The following is a 17,932-nucleotide window of genomic DNA, read 5'->3' on the forward strand; positions in this document are numbered from 1 at the left end:
GACGATGCATGATTACAGCCTCCTGTCTCAACTATTCGACAGCATTCTGCATCGATAATAACACATCTCAGAGATATGAGCACTCCAGCTAACTGGCATTTGTGGGCAGGGAGAGCCCCGTCTACCGTAACACAGCCATGGTCGTGCTCCCTCTTACTTCCGCCCATCCACAGCCTTTCCTCCAAAACTTATGCACGCCACACACCCGCGGCCCCGCCTAGTCAACCCCTTTCCGTCCTTTCCACATCACACGTGCCGACTTTTGTGTAAGTGTCAGAAAAACATAGTGCGTTCACAGCTTGAACCCAGAGTGCAGCGACACAATGCCGCCGCTCATGTTCTCGTACGTGACTGCCCGGAAGCCCGCGTCCTCGATCATGCGCGCAAACGTCTCCTGCAAACAGCGCGGCGCGGCGGGTGGCATTTAACACCAGGCGTGCGAGGACATTCTAAACCAAACGGCCTGGGCATGCGCGGAGCTGGAATGATGTGGGATGCCCCCATGCTTTCTGCCACCCATGCTTCCTGGCTAGGGCGGCCGCTCCCAACCCGCGCCCACCTGGTCGGGGAACTTGCGGATGCTCTCCACCAGGTACTGGTAGCTGGCGGCGTCGCCCGCCACCAGGCCGCCGATGCGCGGGATGACCGCGAAGCTGTGTGCGTGGGGCAGGGCGAGGAGGAGGAGTGTGGGGCGACAGGGGAAAAGCCAGGAGCCAGGCGTGGTCAGCTTCCAGCCAAACCCGTACAGTGAGCGCAGGGGCGGCAGGAGGAGGCGCACGATTCGGCGCGGCCGATGCTGCTGCAGGCCACTGGGATGCTACTTGGGTGGCGCGTGGGTAGCACATGCAAGGAGCTGAGCCCCACAAGAGCGGCGTGTCGAGGCCGACGAAGGTCCGTCCAACCCCACACTCATGTGGGCACGTAGTGCCCGGCCCCCGTCCGGCCGCCACCTCACCTGTAGGCGTCGTACAGCTCCCGGAGCCCGGGCTGAGTCACGTGGCTGAACTCCAGCACCAACAGCCTGCGGGGGGTACATTCATGATTACTTAGAAACCGGGGGGCCGGGTACCTGTGTTTGGACAGCACAAGCGGAGAGGATTGACACCGTGCAGATGCGCACCCAACGTGGTGCTCCGTCCACCACTTACGCCCCCCGCCGCCCCCCCCCCCCCGCCCACCTGCCGCCCGGTTTGAGCACCCTCAGCGCCTCCCGCAGCGCCGCGGGCCGGTCGGTCACGTTGCGGATTCCGAACGCCACGGTGTACGAGTCGAAGGAGCCGGAGGCGAAGGGCAGCGCCTCGGCATTGCCCTCCACGAAGGCCAGGCCGGTGTCACCTGCACGGAGTGGGCAGTGGTAGCGGGTAGGCGGGTAGGTGGGGTTGTCGATACCCGCTCAAACTAAACCAAATGCATGAGGGCGCACCGAAGAGTGTGCAGGCGATAGGCGTGGCACACGGGATAGCAGGTAGACCACCGCGCTCTACATGCAACCTAGCTTCCAGTACTTCACCGAGAGTGACCTCTCCTCACCCAGTCTCGCCACACCGCGCCTGGGGGGCTAGGGAGCGCTGCAGCCCCCACCCCCGCCCCCAAGACTAATCTCCTGCAACGACCTGTCAACAGCATCTCGTCGCAACTAATTATGCATGGACCCCCCTGTACCAATCCTTGCACCCCCCCCCCCCCACACACACCCGCCCCGCTCACCCGCCAGGTCGGTGCTGCTCCGCGCCTTCTGCTGCCCCACCCGCAGCATGTCGGGGTTGATGTCACACACCACCACACGCCCCGGCGCCACCGGCCCGCCAGCATCCGCGCCACCGGCTCCCCGCGCGCCCGCCGCCGACGCTCCCGCTCCCGCTCCCGCCCCTCCTGCTGCTGCCGCCGCTGCACTGCCGGGCCCTGGCCCCGCCTCCCCCACCGCCAGCCCTGCCGCCTGCCCAGCACCCGCGCTCGCGCCCGCAGCCGGCTTCCTCCCCGCTCCGCCGCCGCCGCTGCCGCTCCTGGTGCTGCTGCTGCTGCTGCTGCTGCTGCTGCTGCTGCTCCGGCCCGAGGAGGTGGCTGCGCTAAAGCGCTCCTCCGCCTCCGCCGCGCGAATGGCCCTCAGCACCCTGAAGCCCACGTCGCCAGTGCCGCCCGCCACGTCCAGGTGCTCCTGGCCGGGGAAGGGGCGCAGCGACTCCACCAACCTGAGGAGGAGGGCAGGGAGGCGGCAGAAGCAGGAGCTCACGCACGCGCGTTCTGTTAAATGGTACCCAGCATGGTGACCAGATCCGGTGTGACATTGCTCCGTAATGCTGATACGGCACCCCCCTGGCGGCCTGGCCCCAGCCGCCTTGCTGCTCCCCGCCTCCTGCGTGCAGCCGTGCAACAGCCCCACACGCCGTGCCGCCGTGCCGCCGCACCTGTCCTTCCAAAGCCGGTGCAGCCCCCCGCTCATGAGGTCGTTCATGACGTCGTACGAGTTGGCCACGCTGCTGAACACCTGACCCACCAGGCCCTGCTTGGCGTCGCGCGGCACCTGCTTGAAGCCTGGTAATGGGCGGGGGCGGGAGAGCAAGGAGCTGTAAGAGACAAGCGACGGGTGTAGAAGCGCAGCTGGTGTGGACAAGGGAATTGAACGCACGAAGGGTGCAGTGTGTTGTGGGAGCGAGGGGACCACTCGTGCAGCGCGACCGGGGGACGGGGGACAACTCGGCCAACGCAAGAGCTGGCAGCTGCGAGACCGTATCCGATGGCGCTCATATGCCACCCTTCTTAAAGCGCTGGGTGCCTCACCGAAATCGATGTTCTCGCCCTCTTTGCCAGATGCTGATGAGCCGAACGCCCGGCAGCCGCTGCTTGTCGTTAGTGCCACTGACGCAAGCTCATCTGATACTCCAGCCACAACTCTATCCGTTGCTAGAGCCCGCAGCGACCCAAACAAACCCGACGCGCGAGCTAGCCTGCGCGCCATCTTGCCACTTCCTGTTCCTCGTGTGGTGTTTGAAAGAGCAAGATAGCGCTATATGCAGTATCAACAAAGAGCGGTATCCAGAGAAGCAGATTGGGCGTTGGATGTAAGGCACGATTACTCTGCTGCGATTGTTGGGATTTCTTGGGCGGAGATACTCGCAAGGGTTCAACCCTTTGTTTACACACATTACATCTCCGCATCAGGCTTAGGGACCACTCGGTTCCTCCGGTTCCAATACCGGTACTTGCAACCTCGCCGCTGGCTTACAACATTGGCTTTGCCTGTTGTTTCAGCTATCCTGCACTGTCATAATATCAGCAGGCAGGGTGGCCCATGGCGAGTCTCAGACCCGCGACGATGCATCTGCGCTTCGTGACCAGCCTCGCGGCACAGCCCGCCTGTGACGGGGCGCTGCTGGCGTCGCGAGGCATCACCCCGCTACTCTCTCTAGGAACTGGTCTGCCGGGCAAGGGCAGCTCAAGCCTTGGCGCCGCTGACTACGCCTTTGGCGCACTCCAGCCCTTCGGCACCTGGTCCGGGTCCGGCCACGGCGGCGCCTGCGCGTGCGCTGACTGCGCCTCCTCGGCTCAAGAACACGTGGGGCCCCAGTCGTGCGCATCATCTGTCAAACACGCTTCTCACACAGCAGCACCCGCGCCAGACCCAGTAAGCCCCCAGCACGCGGACTCCGGGCTCAGCCTGCCAGCCTCGGCACACCGTGCGCCTGCTACTGCCGCCGGCCAGACGCGGCAGCCGCTACAGCCGCTGGGGCTAGTGCCGCCCAGACCGGCCGTCGGCCACAGAGACCCTTCACCTCTAATGCTAGCCGCCGTTCCCGGCGGCGTCCTGCCCGGCTCTCACGCGGTTCGGGGCCTGCTGCAATCGCGGCTACAGCCTCAGCCTCAGCAACAGGCACTGCTACAGCCCAACCCGCATCACCACCACCAGCAGCAGGTGCGGCAGCTTTCGGACTGGCGGCGCATGCTGCCCACGTGGCAGGACTTCCGCAACTCTGCGGAGGGCCCCTATCGACAGGTGTGCGCGGCGCTGGGGGGTTCTGCAGGTGCCACAATCATGTTGGGTGCACGGGCTTGCGCGGCCAGGCCTGGACTTGGTCTTCTCATGCCTTACGCGGGCTTGCAGTTCCTGGTGATACTGGTGGTGGAGGGCGTCAGCTAGCACATAACCACCTGCATTCAGCACCCAGCAGCTTTTGACCCCTTCGAGCTGCACCACTCCCGCAGCCGCCCGAACAACTCACGTAACTCACAACCACTCATCGTATGCATTTGCTCATCGTCTCCTAACACTCATATGCCTGGGACCCCACCGAACCCCACCAACCCCCACCAAAACCCACAACCGCCCACTGATTACATGCCCAGGTGACCAACTTGTTTCTGGCCATCAACGTGGCCACCTACCTGGTGGCGCGGACGGACCGCTCCGTGGTGCTGGCCATGGCTGCAATCCCACACGAGGTGGCTCGTGGCGAGTGGCACCGCCTGCTCACGGCGGGCTTCCTGCACACCGACTTCCTGCACCTGCTGGTGGGGTGGGGGGGGATGATGGGGTTGGTGTGGGTTTTGTTGGTTGGTTGGTTGGTTGGGTGGGTAGGGGCCGCCGGTCGGGCGGGCTTTCTGATAGTGATGCTGCTTTTTTCAATGGGCTCGGGCACGCACCGTATCCCCCGGGCCGCTCCCCCACTCCCTGCAGCCCACTTCCCTAACTACAACTACTGTAGTCATGAATGTATCCCCTGTTCGTGGGATGGTTTGGTTTAGTTTGGGCTGGTATTTACAACCCCCGCCCCTCGCACGCCTGCAGTCCAACATGCTGGCGCTGCACTGGCTGGGTCCGGACCTGGAGTCCGCCGCCGGCCGCGGCCGCTTCGCCGCCATTTACCTGCTGAGTGTGGTGGCGGGCAGTGCGGCGCAGTACGCCTGGGGGGGCTGGGGGACGGTGTCGTGGGGCGCGTCAGGTGCGGAGGAGGCAAGGGGGGGGGGAGGGGTCAGCGGGGCGGGGGGGGGGGGAGGGGGGAAGGTGGGAAGGGGGAAGGTAGGAAGCGGGGAGGGGGGAAGGGGGAAGAGCGAGGGTCGGGGGAAAGGGGAAGAGGGGAAGACGGGGCTGAGCGGGGTTTTCAATCTGGTGGTGGACGCACCAGCAGTATGGGCTAGGCGTGTGTTTGGCTGAGTTCAGCAGCGGGTGGCAGAATGGGAAACAACGTGCGACTGGGGTTTTGAGGTCTACCGGCCTTACTACGTTACTGAGGCCTATGCCTTCTCGCCACCGCATCAACCATGCCCTTTCCATTTGCACCACTGTCAGCACCGTCATCTCATCCCTGGCGCCGCCGCCCCACGCACACACACGGCCCTCCCTCCTTCTGCAGGCGGCGTGGCGGGTCTGTTTGCCGCCTACGTGACGTATCGGCTGCGCAACCGCAACTACACGGGGTGGAGCAGCGCGGACATGTCCTGGGTGGCGCAGGTGCGGGGCAGGAGGTGTGGGGTGTGTGGAGGTGGGGTGTGTGGAGGTGGGGGGCAGGAGGTGTGGGTGGCGGAGTGTGTGGAGGTGGGCAGGAGGTGGGGTGTGTGGAGGTGTGGGTGGGCAGGTGTGGGTGTGGAGGTGTGGGTGGCGGAGTGTGGGTGGTGGGCAGGATGTGGAGGTGTGGGTGGTGGTGGGGAGGGCGTAGGGGTGGGCGAAATGGTGGGCGTGGGCTCGGGTGTGATGCAATGTGGGCGGGGTGTGTGGGGTGGTCGGGTGTGGGTGTGGAGCGGCTGGGCCCAGATGGTCAGTGTCGACTAGCCAATGGTTACGCTCACACACATGAACTCAGACGCGCATGCGCATGCGCAGGTGGTGGGTCTGAACGTGGTGCTGTCGATGGTGGCTGGAGGCTCCCTGGCGCACTGGTGGGTGTGTGCTTGTGCTCGCTCGACTGCTGTGTGGTTAGTATCATCATGTCCTGTCCGTGTGAGGTTGTTGCACGTGTGCAACCATCCATACACAAGCAAAGCCAGAAGCACACATGCTTGCCCTGATGCTCGCTCACCGTGCAACGGGGACTGCTCGACAGCAGTGTGACAGTGCGGCGTAACCGCGCTGAGCCTCCACGTGTTGCAGTCCCCCACCGCCTTGCTGCTACCTCCACTACTGCCCTCCCCCTGGTATTCACAACCCCTCCACCACCACCACACCACCACCCGCTGTTCCCACTGGACGTCGGCACTTCTACAACTCCAATTGAATCCCTCCGTTCTCCACATGAACGCCTGCTCCCCCTCCTTACCCTGCCTTCCACACACACGCACCCCACCGCGCAGGGCTCACCTCGGTGGTGCGCTGGGCGGCGCGGCGGCGGTGCTGCTGCTGGGGCCACGCTACCGCTGGCGGAACGGCTTCGTTGTCGACGAGCCACTGCTGCCGCTGTTCCGCAGCAGGCGGTAGGGCGGGGGCTGGTAGGGGGTTTGTAAATACCAGCCCAAACTCAACCAAACCGGGGGGGGAGGAGACGTGAAGGGGGCGTGAGGGATGCTGTCGCTGTTTCGCAGTCGGTGGGAGGGAGGTAGGAGGAGAGGAGGCGTGTGTGTGTGTGTGCGGGGGCCGTGAGTGGCGCTTCCGGTGTTCTTCCGCAGCCGGCGGTAGGGAGCTAGGGCGGCTAGGTAGGGGCGCGGGCTGGCGGGAGAGGCGGCCACGAATGCGGCTGGCGTGCTGCGTCTGTGTCATCGCAGGTGCAAGGCGCTTGGTGGTTCAGCGTGAGGCGGATGGCTAGGTGCGTGTTGGTTTTGGCACCGGCAATCCGGCATGAATGTCGATTATACCAAAGGAGGAGCAGTCATGTGTCGCTCCCTGATAGCCAAATAGAGCTTGTCAATTTATGTGTGACTCGTGGCAAGCCTGGTCAGCCAAGCACCATGAGGAAGCCTGGCGTGTTTAGCGGCAGGTAGCAATGGAAGAACTGGCGGCGATGTGCAAGGTGGAAGTAGACGGGCGTGGTAGGGGCACCAAGTATGGAAGTCATGTGCTCCTGTCGGCGCTCGCTCCTGCCGCGGTCAAGCACTGACACAGAGAGCAACAATGTCAAGAATGTCGAGCTTTCCCAATAATTATTCGACTTCAGCCGCCAGAAGAATATGAGCGAGGCTGCCAGCTGCCCCAAGAGCTGCCCCACTGTAACGGCACGATTTCCAGGGCCGAGTTATACGCAACGGGTGAACGGCTCATGGAACCGCTGTTCAGTCCACGACTGGGTAACGTGGCGGCCGCGGCCCCAGGGAGATACGGAGGTATACGACCTATGCAACAGGGCCCCTGCCATACGAAACCTGTTGGCTATTGTCTCCGCTGCCCCAGCTTGCGGCCCTCTGGAGTCGGGACCGGCCCTCACTGGCCTCAAGGGGGCGGGCCTCGGTTTGGCAGCCACCCCTGTGGAACGGTGAAAGGCGTGAAGGCGTGTTTGTGTCATGCTGGTCTTGGTCGCGATGTGTGCCTCGTGGAGTCGTGGGCCGCTAGGCAAAGGCTTTAAGGGATGGGTCGTGGGCAACGTGTTTCGGGGGTGGCAAGGACCCTGTCACGCCCCAACCATGTTTTACTCCAGGCCAGGCGAGTGCCTGGCACCGCGAGACTCGGCCGCGTCGATTGGCTGCGCCAACGCCGCCACCTTCTGCGCCGCCGTCTCCACCTTGGCCTCTGGCATCACGAGGAAGTACCCGTATTGGGCTATTGGCCGTGCGGCGGCACCGTCGGCTCTGCCCCCAGCTCCACGGCCATCACACCACACCGCGCGCCCGGCAGGTCGGCAACTGCCCGGTTCAAGGCGGCGGCCTCTGACGGCGTCACAGGCCACGTCCGGGTGAATGACATGGTTGTGCCGGAGACAAACACCACCAGCTTCAGGTTGCCGGGGAATGGCCCGAGGCCCCAACATCCCGCTGTCCTTCGCGGGACACGACTTGATTCGCAAAGCGCTGCAGTAACGGAGAGTCTCGGTGCCTTTGCCCGTGTGCGGGTAAGGGTTCGGCCTGCATAGCAGGGGAGGTGTTGGTCGCACGCGGTCATGCGGCCCAGTGTACACTACTAATGCTGCCTGTCACGGGCCTGTGTCTTCACATTTCGAGCACTTTCTAAACACAATTTATACAAAATTAATACAAACATTTCATATTACCCGGCGCCAAGCAGCGCAAGGATGTGGCGAAATGCGCTGCTTCTTGGCTTGGCGCTGTGGATTTCTAGGGGCTCCGCTGTAAACTATGTGTTCGACGAGTTTCTCTTCAGCAAGGACACCTGGCACTTATGGAAGGTGGAGAACCCGCTCGCGGACTTCAACCCTTCTGACCTGGTGCCGAGGGCCAAGGAGACATTCCCTGGCTATGAACACTCAGAGTTCAATAGCTTAGATGGACCCATGAGCCGTCTTCCGCCCTCGTCGCGACCGACGTGAGTGGGACACGATGTCCCTCAACGCTCTTTGCGATCTGCATGTCACTGCTGTGACGCATACGTATCAAAACGATGTTGCAGGAGTGCGGGGCTGGCTTCTGACGTAGAGGCCATCGACGACGACAACATGCTAGAGCACGCCGCGAAGGCAGCCCAGTGCACGACCTGCCACGGTGTGCCTCTCGGTCGGGGGCCGTCCAACATGCTATACGTGTGCTGGTGCTGGGCTGTGTGTGTGTGTGTGGGGAGGGGTCGGGCAGGGGGGGGGGGAAACTAAGGAGGCGGAAGCAGAAAATTGTGCACGGGCCCTGTTGCCGGCGCGTTGGACGCCCCGACATCCCGCGCCGGGCGTTGCGAACAACGCCTAGACCCGGGCGAGACTGCGAGACGCAGACGCGGCTTCGCGTACGCAGCTTTCCTTTTCTTTGTATCACGAACTGGCTTTCTCCGCTTTCCTTGTTGTGGCTGCAGTGCTTGTGTCGGTGGTGTGGGGCCGGCTGACGTCCGACATCCTCAGTGGCGAGGCGGTGACGCCCAAGCATGTGCGCGAGCACCTGGACGACGCCTGCGACAAGGACGTGAGTGCTGGTGTGGGGGGGTGCTGGTGTGGGGGAGTGCTGGTGTGGGGGAGTGCTGGTGTGGGGGAGTGCTGGTGTGGGGGAGTGCTGGTGTGGGGGAGTGCTGGTGTGGGGGGGTGCTGGTGTGGGGGAGTGCTGGTGTGGGGGAGTGCTGGTGCGGGGGAGTGCTGGTGCGGGGGAGTGCTGGTGTGGGGGAGTGCTGGTGTGGGGGAGTGCTGGTGTGGGGGAGTGCTGGTGTGGGGGAGTGCTGGTGTGGGGGAGTGCTGGTGTGGGGGAGTGCTGGTGTGGGGGTGCTAGTGTGGGGGTGCTAGTGTGGGGGAGTGCTGGTGTGGGGGGGTGCTAGTGTGGGGGTGCTGGTGTGGGGGAGTGCTGGTGTGGGGGAGTGCTGGTGTGGGGGAGTGCTGGTGTGGGGGAGTGCTGGTGTGGGGGTGCTAGTGTGGGGGAGTGCTGGTGTGGGGGAGTGCTGGTGTGGGGGAGTGCTGGTGTGGGGGAGTGCTGGTGTGGGGGAGTGCTGGTGTGGGGGAGTGCTGGTGTGGGGGAGTGCTGGTGTGGGGGGGTGCTAGTGTGGGGGTGCTGGTGTGGGGGTGCTGGTGTGGGGGTGCTGGTGCGGGGGTGCTGGTGTGGGGGTGCTGGTGTGGGGGTGGTTATGGAAGGGGGGCACGGGTAAGGGTGCTGGGGTGGGGGTGCTGGGGTGGGGGTGCTGGGATGAGGGTGCCGGGGTAAGGGGTTATTAGTTGGGGGTGGGCCTAGGAGCTACGTGGTCCACGGCAGGGGCAAGGTACCTGGTGCGGTGTAAAGCAAGGAAGACTGCGGGTGGGGGGGCGGGGTGCTGGGGGAAGGGCCTGTGGGTTCAGAAGCGGCAGGGCTCGTCGGGGTCGACAGGCATACGACACAGCCCATGTTCTTTTCATCCTTTCCCTGCTGCACCGTTACACTCATCAACCAACCACGAAACGACACCCTATCGTCAGGCTCTGGACACAATGCTCAAAAAGTACACAATCATCAAAATGGAGTCGGACGGCGGCCCCAGCGCGGCTGCCGGCGGCGGCGGCAGCGCGCTCATGTTCTTTGTGGTGCGGGAGCGGCGCGGCGGCGCCAAGGCGGCGGGCGCCACGGACGCGGAGGAGGCGGCGGTGGTCATGTCTTGCAAGGTGGGGCGCCGGCCGTGCCACGTGTGTGTGTATGTGTGTGTGTGTGTGTGTGTGTGTGTGTGTGTGTGTGTGTGTGTGTATGTGTATGTGTGTGTGTGTGGGCGGGGGGCGGAGTTGTAACCACCAGCCCAAACTAAACCAAACCAAGCCAAACTAGCGTAGGGGGGTGGGTAGCCGTTCATGTGGGGGCGTGCATGTGCGGGCGCGACTATGCGGCTTCGTTATGCATTGGAGTTTTGGACTGGGGGCGAGCGGTTGCGTGTGTGTTTCTGCCTGCGTGCGGCGCCGGCTGTACATGTGCTGCGCCTACCGCACTCTGTACCCTTACCCTGACGCCTCTCCGCCCTCTCTGTGCCGCGACCTCCCTCCTCCCTTGGCTCATCGGTACGCAACCACTCACCCCCACCTGCTGCGTTGCCCGCTGGAACTGGAGCCTGAACGAAATTGCGTGAAACCTACGGATGTAGGTTCCCGCGGCCCGCACCTTTGTTCCCACTGCCCTCACGCACCTCTCAACGCCCCCCCCCCGGCGCTTCCGCCCTGCTGCCCTCCGCCAGACGCTGGTGCGGGAGGCGGGCAAGGACCTTGTGGCCACACTCATCGAGCAGCTCGCCAACTACCGCCGGGAGGTGAGGGAGGGGGGAGGGCGAGGGGAGGGATGAAGGGGGACTGTACGTACCAGCCCAAACTAAACCAAACCAAGCTAGGACGAGCGGAGTACAGGCAGAGGTGTTAGTTGCAACCGACAATGCTTATGGGAGGGGGCCGAGGCGTCGTGGAGAAGCAGGGCGAGCGGTGCCGGCGATTCACGTCGCCACCAGGGCTTGGGGGACGGTTGAAGGTGGGGGGCGGGCGAGGGGGCGTGAGGATGGAGGGGCGAAGGAAGGGCCGACGGACGGGGGCAGCGAAGCTGGGCACGAGGTCCAGACCCAGAGTGCACTGTACTTCCAGGCCAGCAAGGGGAGAAGGGGGTTAACGTTGAACCAATCCCGTAAGGAGAAGGGGGGGGTTATATGTGCCTGCACATATCACACACTCACACACTCACACATCAGCACACGCTGACATGTGCAGGCGCTGCGGCTGCTTGTGAAGCACGGCCGCGACGGCGGCAATGAGCAGGAGGAGCTGCCGGCGGGCAGTAGCAGCAGCGGCAGTAGCAGCAGCGGCAGCGGCAGTAGTGGCCAGCTGCCAAAGCTGGACGGCAGCCGCGGCGGCAGTAGCAGCGGCGGCGTGGAGGAGGATGACGAGTACGTGGATCCAGATGACTTGGATGAAGAGGGCGGCGTGCTGAGCGCTGACGCCAAAAAGGCCAAGGCAGTAGCAGGCGGCAATGGCAGCAAGGGCGGCGGCAGTAGCAGCGGCGCTAAGCCGACGGGCGGCAGTAGCAGCGGCGGCGGCGGCAAGCCGGCTCAGCCCAGGACGGTCAAGGGTCTGTTGATCAAGGGTGCGTGGCGTTAGGCCGTTGGGTAGCTTGGGCGCGGCGGCTGGGGATGCAGTATTGAGGGCCGGCGGGAAACCGTTGCTGTCCATCCGTCCTTCCGTTTGCCGCGAGATATTTTACACAGGGGGTTTGCATTCATGATTACTTTAAGAAGTGAAGGCGTAGCCAGGTCGAGGATTGGTTTAAGCACGATTGGGGAGATGCCTCTCCCGCCAGAGACGCCTGGAGCTTGCCATTTCCCTTCGCGCAGGTATTTGGTCGACTGACTGAAACTTCACTTTTCATTAAGCCCCCCCCCCCCCCCCATTCACCCCACCCACCCCGCGCCCGCAGCCAACCCCGGCGAGCCCGAGTGCGGCGACCTCCACGCCAAGTGCCCGGAGTGGGCGGCCAGCGGCGAGTGCGAGGTCAACCCCAACTACATGATCGGCACGGCAGGACACAAGGGCCACTGCCGCAAGGTGGGGAGGCGGGGCGGGAGTTGTAAATACCAGCCCAAATTCTAACCAATACCAACTAAACTGGGGGCCGCGGGGCGGGGTGCGTGGTGTGATTGGACGCAGTGTACGCGACGTGAGGGAAAAGCGCTGACCCGGTGGAGTCCATTACTCGCTGTCGTTAGGCTTAGGTATGCGGTAGACGTGGTGATCGCACATGGTTGCACCCGTCAGCAGGCTTGGGTCAGCGAGGGTGGGTGGGTGGGTAGGTGGGTGCCAGGGTGGGCGACGACTTATATGCCCTTAACGGCCAACCCATTACTCCTTACCCCCGGCACTTCATGCTCGTGATCTAATCACTCCCTTCTCCATGAAAGGCTTCACCCCTACTCCTTTCCCCCACCATCATCTCGTCTACATTAATCATGAGTGCCTTACCCGCCACTCACTGCGTAAACTTAATGCGTGTCCCCCCCCCTGTAAAAGCCTCTACCTGTGCTCCGCTCGTTACAGCTTGGTTTCGTTCAGTTTGGGCTGGAACTTACATCACCACCACCCCAATTTCTCGTCTCAAGCACTCATGCAAACTTGAATGAAACTTCCCCTTGTACCGCTTTTCCAACCGTCCTTGCAACCCCCTGCCCCCAGTCCTGCGGCATGTGCCAGCCCACGGACCTGCTGTCCGCCGCGCCCGCCCTGGCCGCCGACCTGGAGGCGCTGTCGGCGGCGCTGCTGCTGGCCGCCAAGAACCTGGGCTGCGGAGCCAGCGGGGCCTGCCTCACAGGTGCGCGGAGGGAGGGAGGGGGGGCGGGGAGGGGGAAAGGGGCGGGGCCGGGGGAGGGAGAAGGCGGGGGAGGGGGGTTGCAGATACCAGCCCAAACTATACCACAACCAATGCAATAGAGCGAGGAGGAGAGCGTGGCCTATGCTTGACGGGGGCGGGGGGGGGGAGGGGGAGGGGCGGGGGATGGGGAGGGAGAAGGCGGGAGAGAGGGGGGGCGTGGGAGGGGGAGGGAGGGGCGGGGGAGTGGGAAGGAGGGGTGTGGTAGGGAGGGAGGTACGCGAGTAGGAGTACGCGTGGTGTGCAGCTGCGTGCTCCCTTGTGCTTTCGTGGGCTGGGACCACGACCCCTTCCCTTTACATGCCCTCTCGCTCCCTCGCCTGCCCGTCACCCGCCCGTCACCCGCCCGTCACCCGTCCCCGCCTTTCCCTCCGCCGCGCTTCGCCGCAGGCGTGAGCGGCATGGCCTTTGGCGCGGGCCTCATCAAGCAACCGCAGCAGTCCGGCAGCGGCAGCGGCGGAGGCGTGCAGCCGGCTCCGGGTGTTGGCATCCAGGGAGTGGTGGGCATCGGCGTGGGCGCCAACGGCAAGAAGGAGCTGCCGCCGGGGATGAAGGAGTTCCCGGGTGCGTGAGGCAGGGAGGGAGGGAGGGAGGGGAATGGGGAGGTGGGGTGGGGTGGGGGCGGGGGGAGGGAAGGAGGGGCGGGGGCGGGGGGAGGGAAGGAGGGGCGGGGGCGGGGGGGAGGCGGGGAGGGACGTAAGGGCGGGCGAAGGCGGGGTGTAAAAGGGAGGGTTGGTAGCGGTTTGGCGTGGTGGTGGTTGGCATGGGGTGGGGAGAGGGGATTGCGTCATCTCTTGGTGCCGGAATGGAACAGGGGTGGGGTCCATGGGTGCTGGCTCCGAGCAGTTGACTGCAGCTCCTGGGCTGGGAGCGTTGGGGCGCTACCCGCTCCCGCCCCGCCCGCCCTTACACACCGCTTCCCCACCACTTCTCCAGTAAGTGTGTGTGCTGCCGTACAGGCGGCTTCATCCTGGGCAAGCCCTGGTGGGGCATCCCCGACGTGCGGGCAGTACCCACCGCGCAGCGCAAGCCGGTGCCAGGGCTGGATGGAGCCGCCTCCGCCTCTGGATCTGGATCCGCCGCCTCCGCATCCGGATCTGGATTCGGCGGCGCGGCGGATGCCGCCGGGGGCGGGGAGGGCGGCGGCACCTCGCAGCCACCCACACACGCAGAGGTGGGTTGGGTGGGTGGAGGGTGGGGTGGGGGCGAGGTCAGCGATGAATCAAGGGGCTCGTGTGCGTGTGTGCCTGTGTGGGGCATGCACCCGCTGCACCTCCATGCCTGTGACCCCCTTCCACCCTGTTATTCATGGACGTAGCTGAATCCCGCCTCCTCCTCACCTCCACCCCTCCTCCTTCTCCTCCTCACCTCCCCCCCCCCACCTCCTCCCCCCCGGACATCGGTAACAACGCGTCTACTCTGCAACTGTGCCTGCCTACGACTTGACTTCTTGATTAATCATGAATGTAACCCCCCCTCCTCCACACACACCCCAGGTTGACCGTGTGCTGGCCCCGGCTCTGGCGCACCGGCTGCTGTCCATCCCCTCCGACTTCTTCATCTACGAGTACCTCTACAAGAACCACACCCGCCACTACCACCCGGACGCAGACGGCCGACTCACGGGTGGGAGGGGTGGCGAGGCGGAGGGAGAGGGAGGGGGATGTTTGTAAGGACCAGCCCAAACTCAACTAACCAAGCCAAACTAGTGAAGCGCAGGCGGTCGGTAGGACGGCAGGGAAGGAGGAGGGAGGAGGGAGGAGGAGTACAGGCGGGAGGGAGGGAGGAGCGGTGCTGGTCATGCGGGGCCGGAATGCAGGCCCCGCGCAGTCCATGTACAAGTCACGACCACCCCTCCCCATTCACCCGCCAGCCCGCCCGACGAACCTGACTCATTCCCCCCTCTCTCCCCCGCCCTCTCCTGCCCCCTCTCGGCCCCTCCTGCCCCCCTCGCGCCCCTTGCCCCCCCCCCGGGTATCGGTAACGACGACTACTGTGTAACTTTGTACCTGGCTACGACTTCACTTCGTAAACTGAATGCATGTAACCGCCCCCTTGCCCCCCCCCTTCCCCCGCCTTGCAGAGGACTGGCTGCTGGGCAAGTTCAGTCGCGAGAGCCTGAGCCTCATCAGCAGCGCCACAGGAGAGGTGGCGGGGCTGGAGGTGCGTGTGTGTGTATGGCGTGTGTGGGTCATAGGGGCGTACAGTTGACGCCAATACATCATACCAGTGGACCCCAGACTCCACCGTTGCCATGGGGCGCTGTGGCATGCGCAGGGCTTGCACAAGGCCTGCCGCTCAAGAAGTACCTCCAGCTTTCCTCCCACCCCTCCCTCGCCCCCTTCGCTTGCTGTCTCGCTGCACCTGGTGCTCCACTTTGCTTCCTGGCTTATGCAACCCCGCCTCCAGCCCTGGACGTCGGCACTTCCATATTTAATCCAAGCCGTTTGCATGAATGGCTACCCCCCCCCCCCCCGGCTACCTGGCTACGCCTTCACTTCTTGAATAATCATGAATGTAACCCCCACACACACACACCACCACACACACACACACAACCTAGGTACTTTAGGTGACATCCGTCAACCGTCGGTTTGCTGCATCGCATACACTGTCTTTGCGCAATGTGTTCCTTGTGCTTGTTAACACATCCTACACACCCCAGGTGCATCCTGTACCCCTTTCCCAAACATCCTTGCAACCCCCCCACCCAAAGTTAAGCCCACACACTCCATCCACACCCCTACAGGAGCTGGACCTGCTGCCGGGCGGCGCCCACGGCGATCGGCTCAAGGCGCACACCTGGCCCTACGTCAAGCAGGTGTACGCGGGAGGTGAGAGAGGGAAGGGGGGGAGGCCGGGGGGAGGGAGGGAGGGAATGAGGGCGGGAGGGGAAGGGAGGCCGGGGGGAGGGAGGGGAAGGGGGTGGGGGGGGGGGTGGGGGAGGCGGAAGCAGAGAGAGGTGGCGAGGCAGCAGGTGTGTGCGGGAAGGTGAGAGGCGGAGGCGGGTTGGTGAGGGCTAGATGGGGGAGGGAAAGGCGGATGAAAAGGAAGAGGGTGGAGTGGAAGGAAGTGGAGGAGTGGCTGGTTCATGCCAGACCCTCAAACATGTTGGGTCAACTGCGGCAGCCGAGGAGTCACCTCTGGGGGCGAGGGGCGGGGGCGGATGTTTGCCATTGAGAAGAAACTAGCCATCAGCTAGTGGCGTTGTGCCCTCACCCGCTCCTCCAATGCTCCAACCCTCCACCTGCCAGGTGACGAGTGTGTTCTGGGCGGCGGGCGGCGGGTGGTCCGGCGAGTGGAGGCGCGCATCGCCTGCTCGCCCGACAGCGCCTTGTACATGCTGGTGAGGCAGGGGGGGGGGGGGGCAGGGGGCAGGCAGGCAGGGAGACTGAAGGTTATTACCGGCGCGCTCGTTTCGCTTCTTCGTGACTGGGCGGGCTTTCTTTTAATGATGCGACTTTTTCCGTTGGGCTCGGGCAAGTAACCCCCCACCCCTGCTATAGTACTGTACCTGGCCACGCCTTCACTACTCAAATAATCATGACTGTAACCCCCCCCTTGCCCTCTCGTGCCCCCTCGGCCCCTTGCCACGTGCACACACGCATACAGATCCGTGAGCCCGACTTCTGCACCTACACCTTCGTCATCTACGTGCCGCAGCTGTGCGAGCTGCCCTACTACCGCCCCCGGCCCAAGCCCGGGGCCGGCGGTGCAGGCGCTGGCGCGGGTGTGGGTGCAGGCGGGGGTGCGGGCGTGGGTGGAAGCGGTAGCAGTGGGAGCGGTAGTGGCAGTGGTAGCAACAGCGGCGGGGGTAGCGCCAAGCGGAGACGTGGTCGCACATAGGGTCGGCGTTTCGGTTTAGGTATAGGTGTCCGGTTTGGTGACGACCAAGGTGACGACCTGTTAGTTGTTAGTACAGGTATCAGGGTTGCGGTGTGGCGCCACGTTCCGAGAGAGATGTGTCCCAGCTTTCTTAGCAGACCCGTGCAGACCCAGTTATTCGGGCAGGGGTGAGACAATGGTGACAAGCCAGACCCGACAGGTCTTTCAGTCACACGTGCACGCGTGCTTGAACCGGTTTGAGGCGAGGCACATTGGTCCAGAAGTACGCAACCTGCGCGCCGTCGCTGCTGGCTCCTGTTGTGACGGCTCCTCCCATGCTCTCCTCCGTGTTGCCTTGCCTGCCTACTCCTGCTTCAGCGCCTCTGCCATTCCTCATGCGCGGGCAATGCGTGCTGCTTCTCTTGACTTGGCCAGTGCTGCTGGGGTGCTGGTTGGCCAACTACCAAATGTACCAAACACCCCTTGCGAGTCCCTCGCCCGGCGGGTTCCTTTGCGTACAACTGGTAGGTAGAAATATGAAATACGATACGATATAAGCAGTAGGCGCGTCAGGTGACTCGAAGGCAGCGGTGGTCGATAATAACCGACCCCTGTGTGCTGCAGTACAGCACTAGTTCCCGGCTTCGGGCTAAGGGCCGCCCTCAAACCATGCAGGCAGACAAAGCACCAGAGAGTACGACAGACGGGTACGACAGATGGTTACGACAGACGCGCACCATGGCGGAGAGGCAAGGGCAGTGTGTGTGGAAGGATACGCGCAGCCAGAGACGAGGTCACGATGAGCGAGGGGGGTTGTAAATACCAGCCCAAACTAAAGGGGGGGGGGGGTGCGTGCGGGTACGAGGACTAGCCGCCGCGGTCACTAGGGCGTGCCGGAGAACGTGGCAGGAAAACAGAAAATGAGGTTCAGGCACCGGGGGAGACTTCCATTGTTGTGGATCCGCGCAAGGCTCCGCGCCGGATGTGCAGAAGCGCTGCCTTCCAGCCTACTGCACCAACTGACACCACCTTTGCCCGACATTCACAGTGTAAGCAGCAGTGTAAGTAGGCACACAGGTTCAGGCGCCGTGGGCGGACCTATTGATTGCGGATGCATGCCGTGGAGAGGAAGCCCTCGCACGCCACATGTATGGGGCTGGGTTGGTGCCGGCGGTACCGTGTCTGTCTATGGCGTAGCTAAGAAGTTAATGCCACCCTATCCAGTATTGCTGGGTTGGCTTGGCGGCTCGCT

General features: G+C 63.9%; 3 protein-coding genes across 3 annotated transcripts; 2 read left to right on the plus strand and 1 right to left on the minus strand.

Moving 5' to 3' along the window:
• CHLRE_05g245450v5 (uncharacterized protein) lies at window positions 1-3,045 on the minus strand. The gene is made up of 7 exons (XM_043062496.1): window positions 2,779-3,045; window positions 2,406-2,532; window positions 1,708-2,189; window positions 1,179-1,335; window positions 956-1,021; window positions 560-653; window positions 1-394 (listed from the first exon to the last, which is right to left on the minus strand). The coding sequence occupies exons 1-7, from the start codon at window positions 2,954-2,956 to the stop codon at window positions 293-295; spliced, it is 1,206 nt and encodes a 401-aa protein (XP_042924652.1). The 5' UTR covers window positions 2,957-3,045; the 3' UTR covers window positions 1-292.
• A 100-nt stretch (window positions 3,046-3,145) lies between these two features.
• Window positions 3,146-7,147, plus strand: CHLRE_05g245451v5 (uncharacterized protein). The gene is made up of 6 exons (XM_043062497.1): window positions 3,146-3,991; window positions 4,342-4,506; window positions 4,784-4,937; window positions 5,349-5,446; window positions 5,816-5,871; window positions 6,283-7,147. Exons 1-6 carry the CDS (start codon window positions 3,314-3,316, stop codon window positions 6,404-6,406), a joined length of 1,275 nt encoding a protein of 424 aa, XP_042924653.1. The 5' UTR covers window positions 3,146-3,313; the 3' UTR covers window positions 6,407-7,147.
• Window positions 7,148-8,108: 961 nt separating this feature from the next.
• CHLRE_05g245350v5 (uncharacterized protein) lies at window positions 8,109-17,930 on the plus strand. The gene is made up of 16 exons (XM_043062492.1): window positions 8,109-8,398; window positions 8,483-8,574; window positions 8,873-8,979; window positions 9,951-10,133; window positions 10,691-10,762; window positions 11,208-11,580; window positions 11,911-12,038; window positions 12,663-12,798; window positions 13,246-13,419; window positions 13,815-14,029; window positions 14,352-14,481; window positions 14,939-15,018; window positions 15,605-15,689; window positions 16,110-16,201; window positions 16,468-17,253; window positions 17,356-17,930. Exons 1-15 carry the CDS (start codon window positions 8,148-8,150, stop codon window positions 16,699-16,701), a joined length of 2,352 nt encoding a protein of 783 aa, XP_042924654.1. The 5' UTR covers window positions 8,109-8,147; the 3' UTR covers window positions 16,702-17,253; window positions 17,356-17,930.
• The last annotated feature ends 2 nt before the right edge of the window (window positions 17,931-17,932 follow it).

The sequence above is a fragment of the Chlamydomonas reinhardtii genome, chromosome 5, assembly GCF_000002595.2.
Source record: "Chlamydomonas reinhardtii strain CC-503 cw92 mt+ chromosome 5, whole genome shotgun sequence".
NCBI lineage: Eukaryota > Viridiplantae > Chlorophyta > Chlorophyceae > Chlamydomonadales > Chlamydomonadaceae > Chlamydomonas > Chlamydomonas reinhardtii.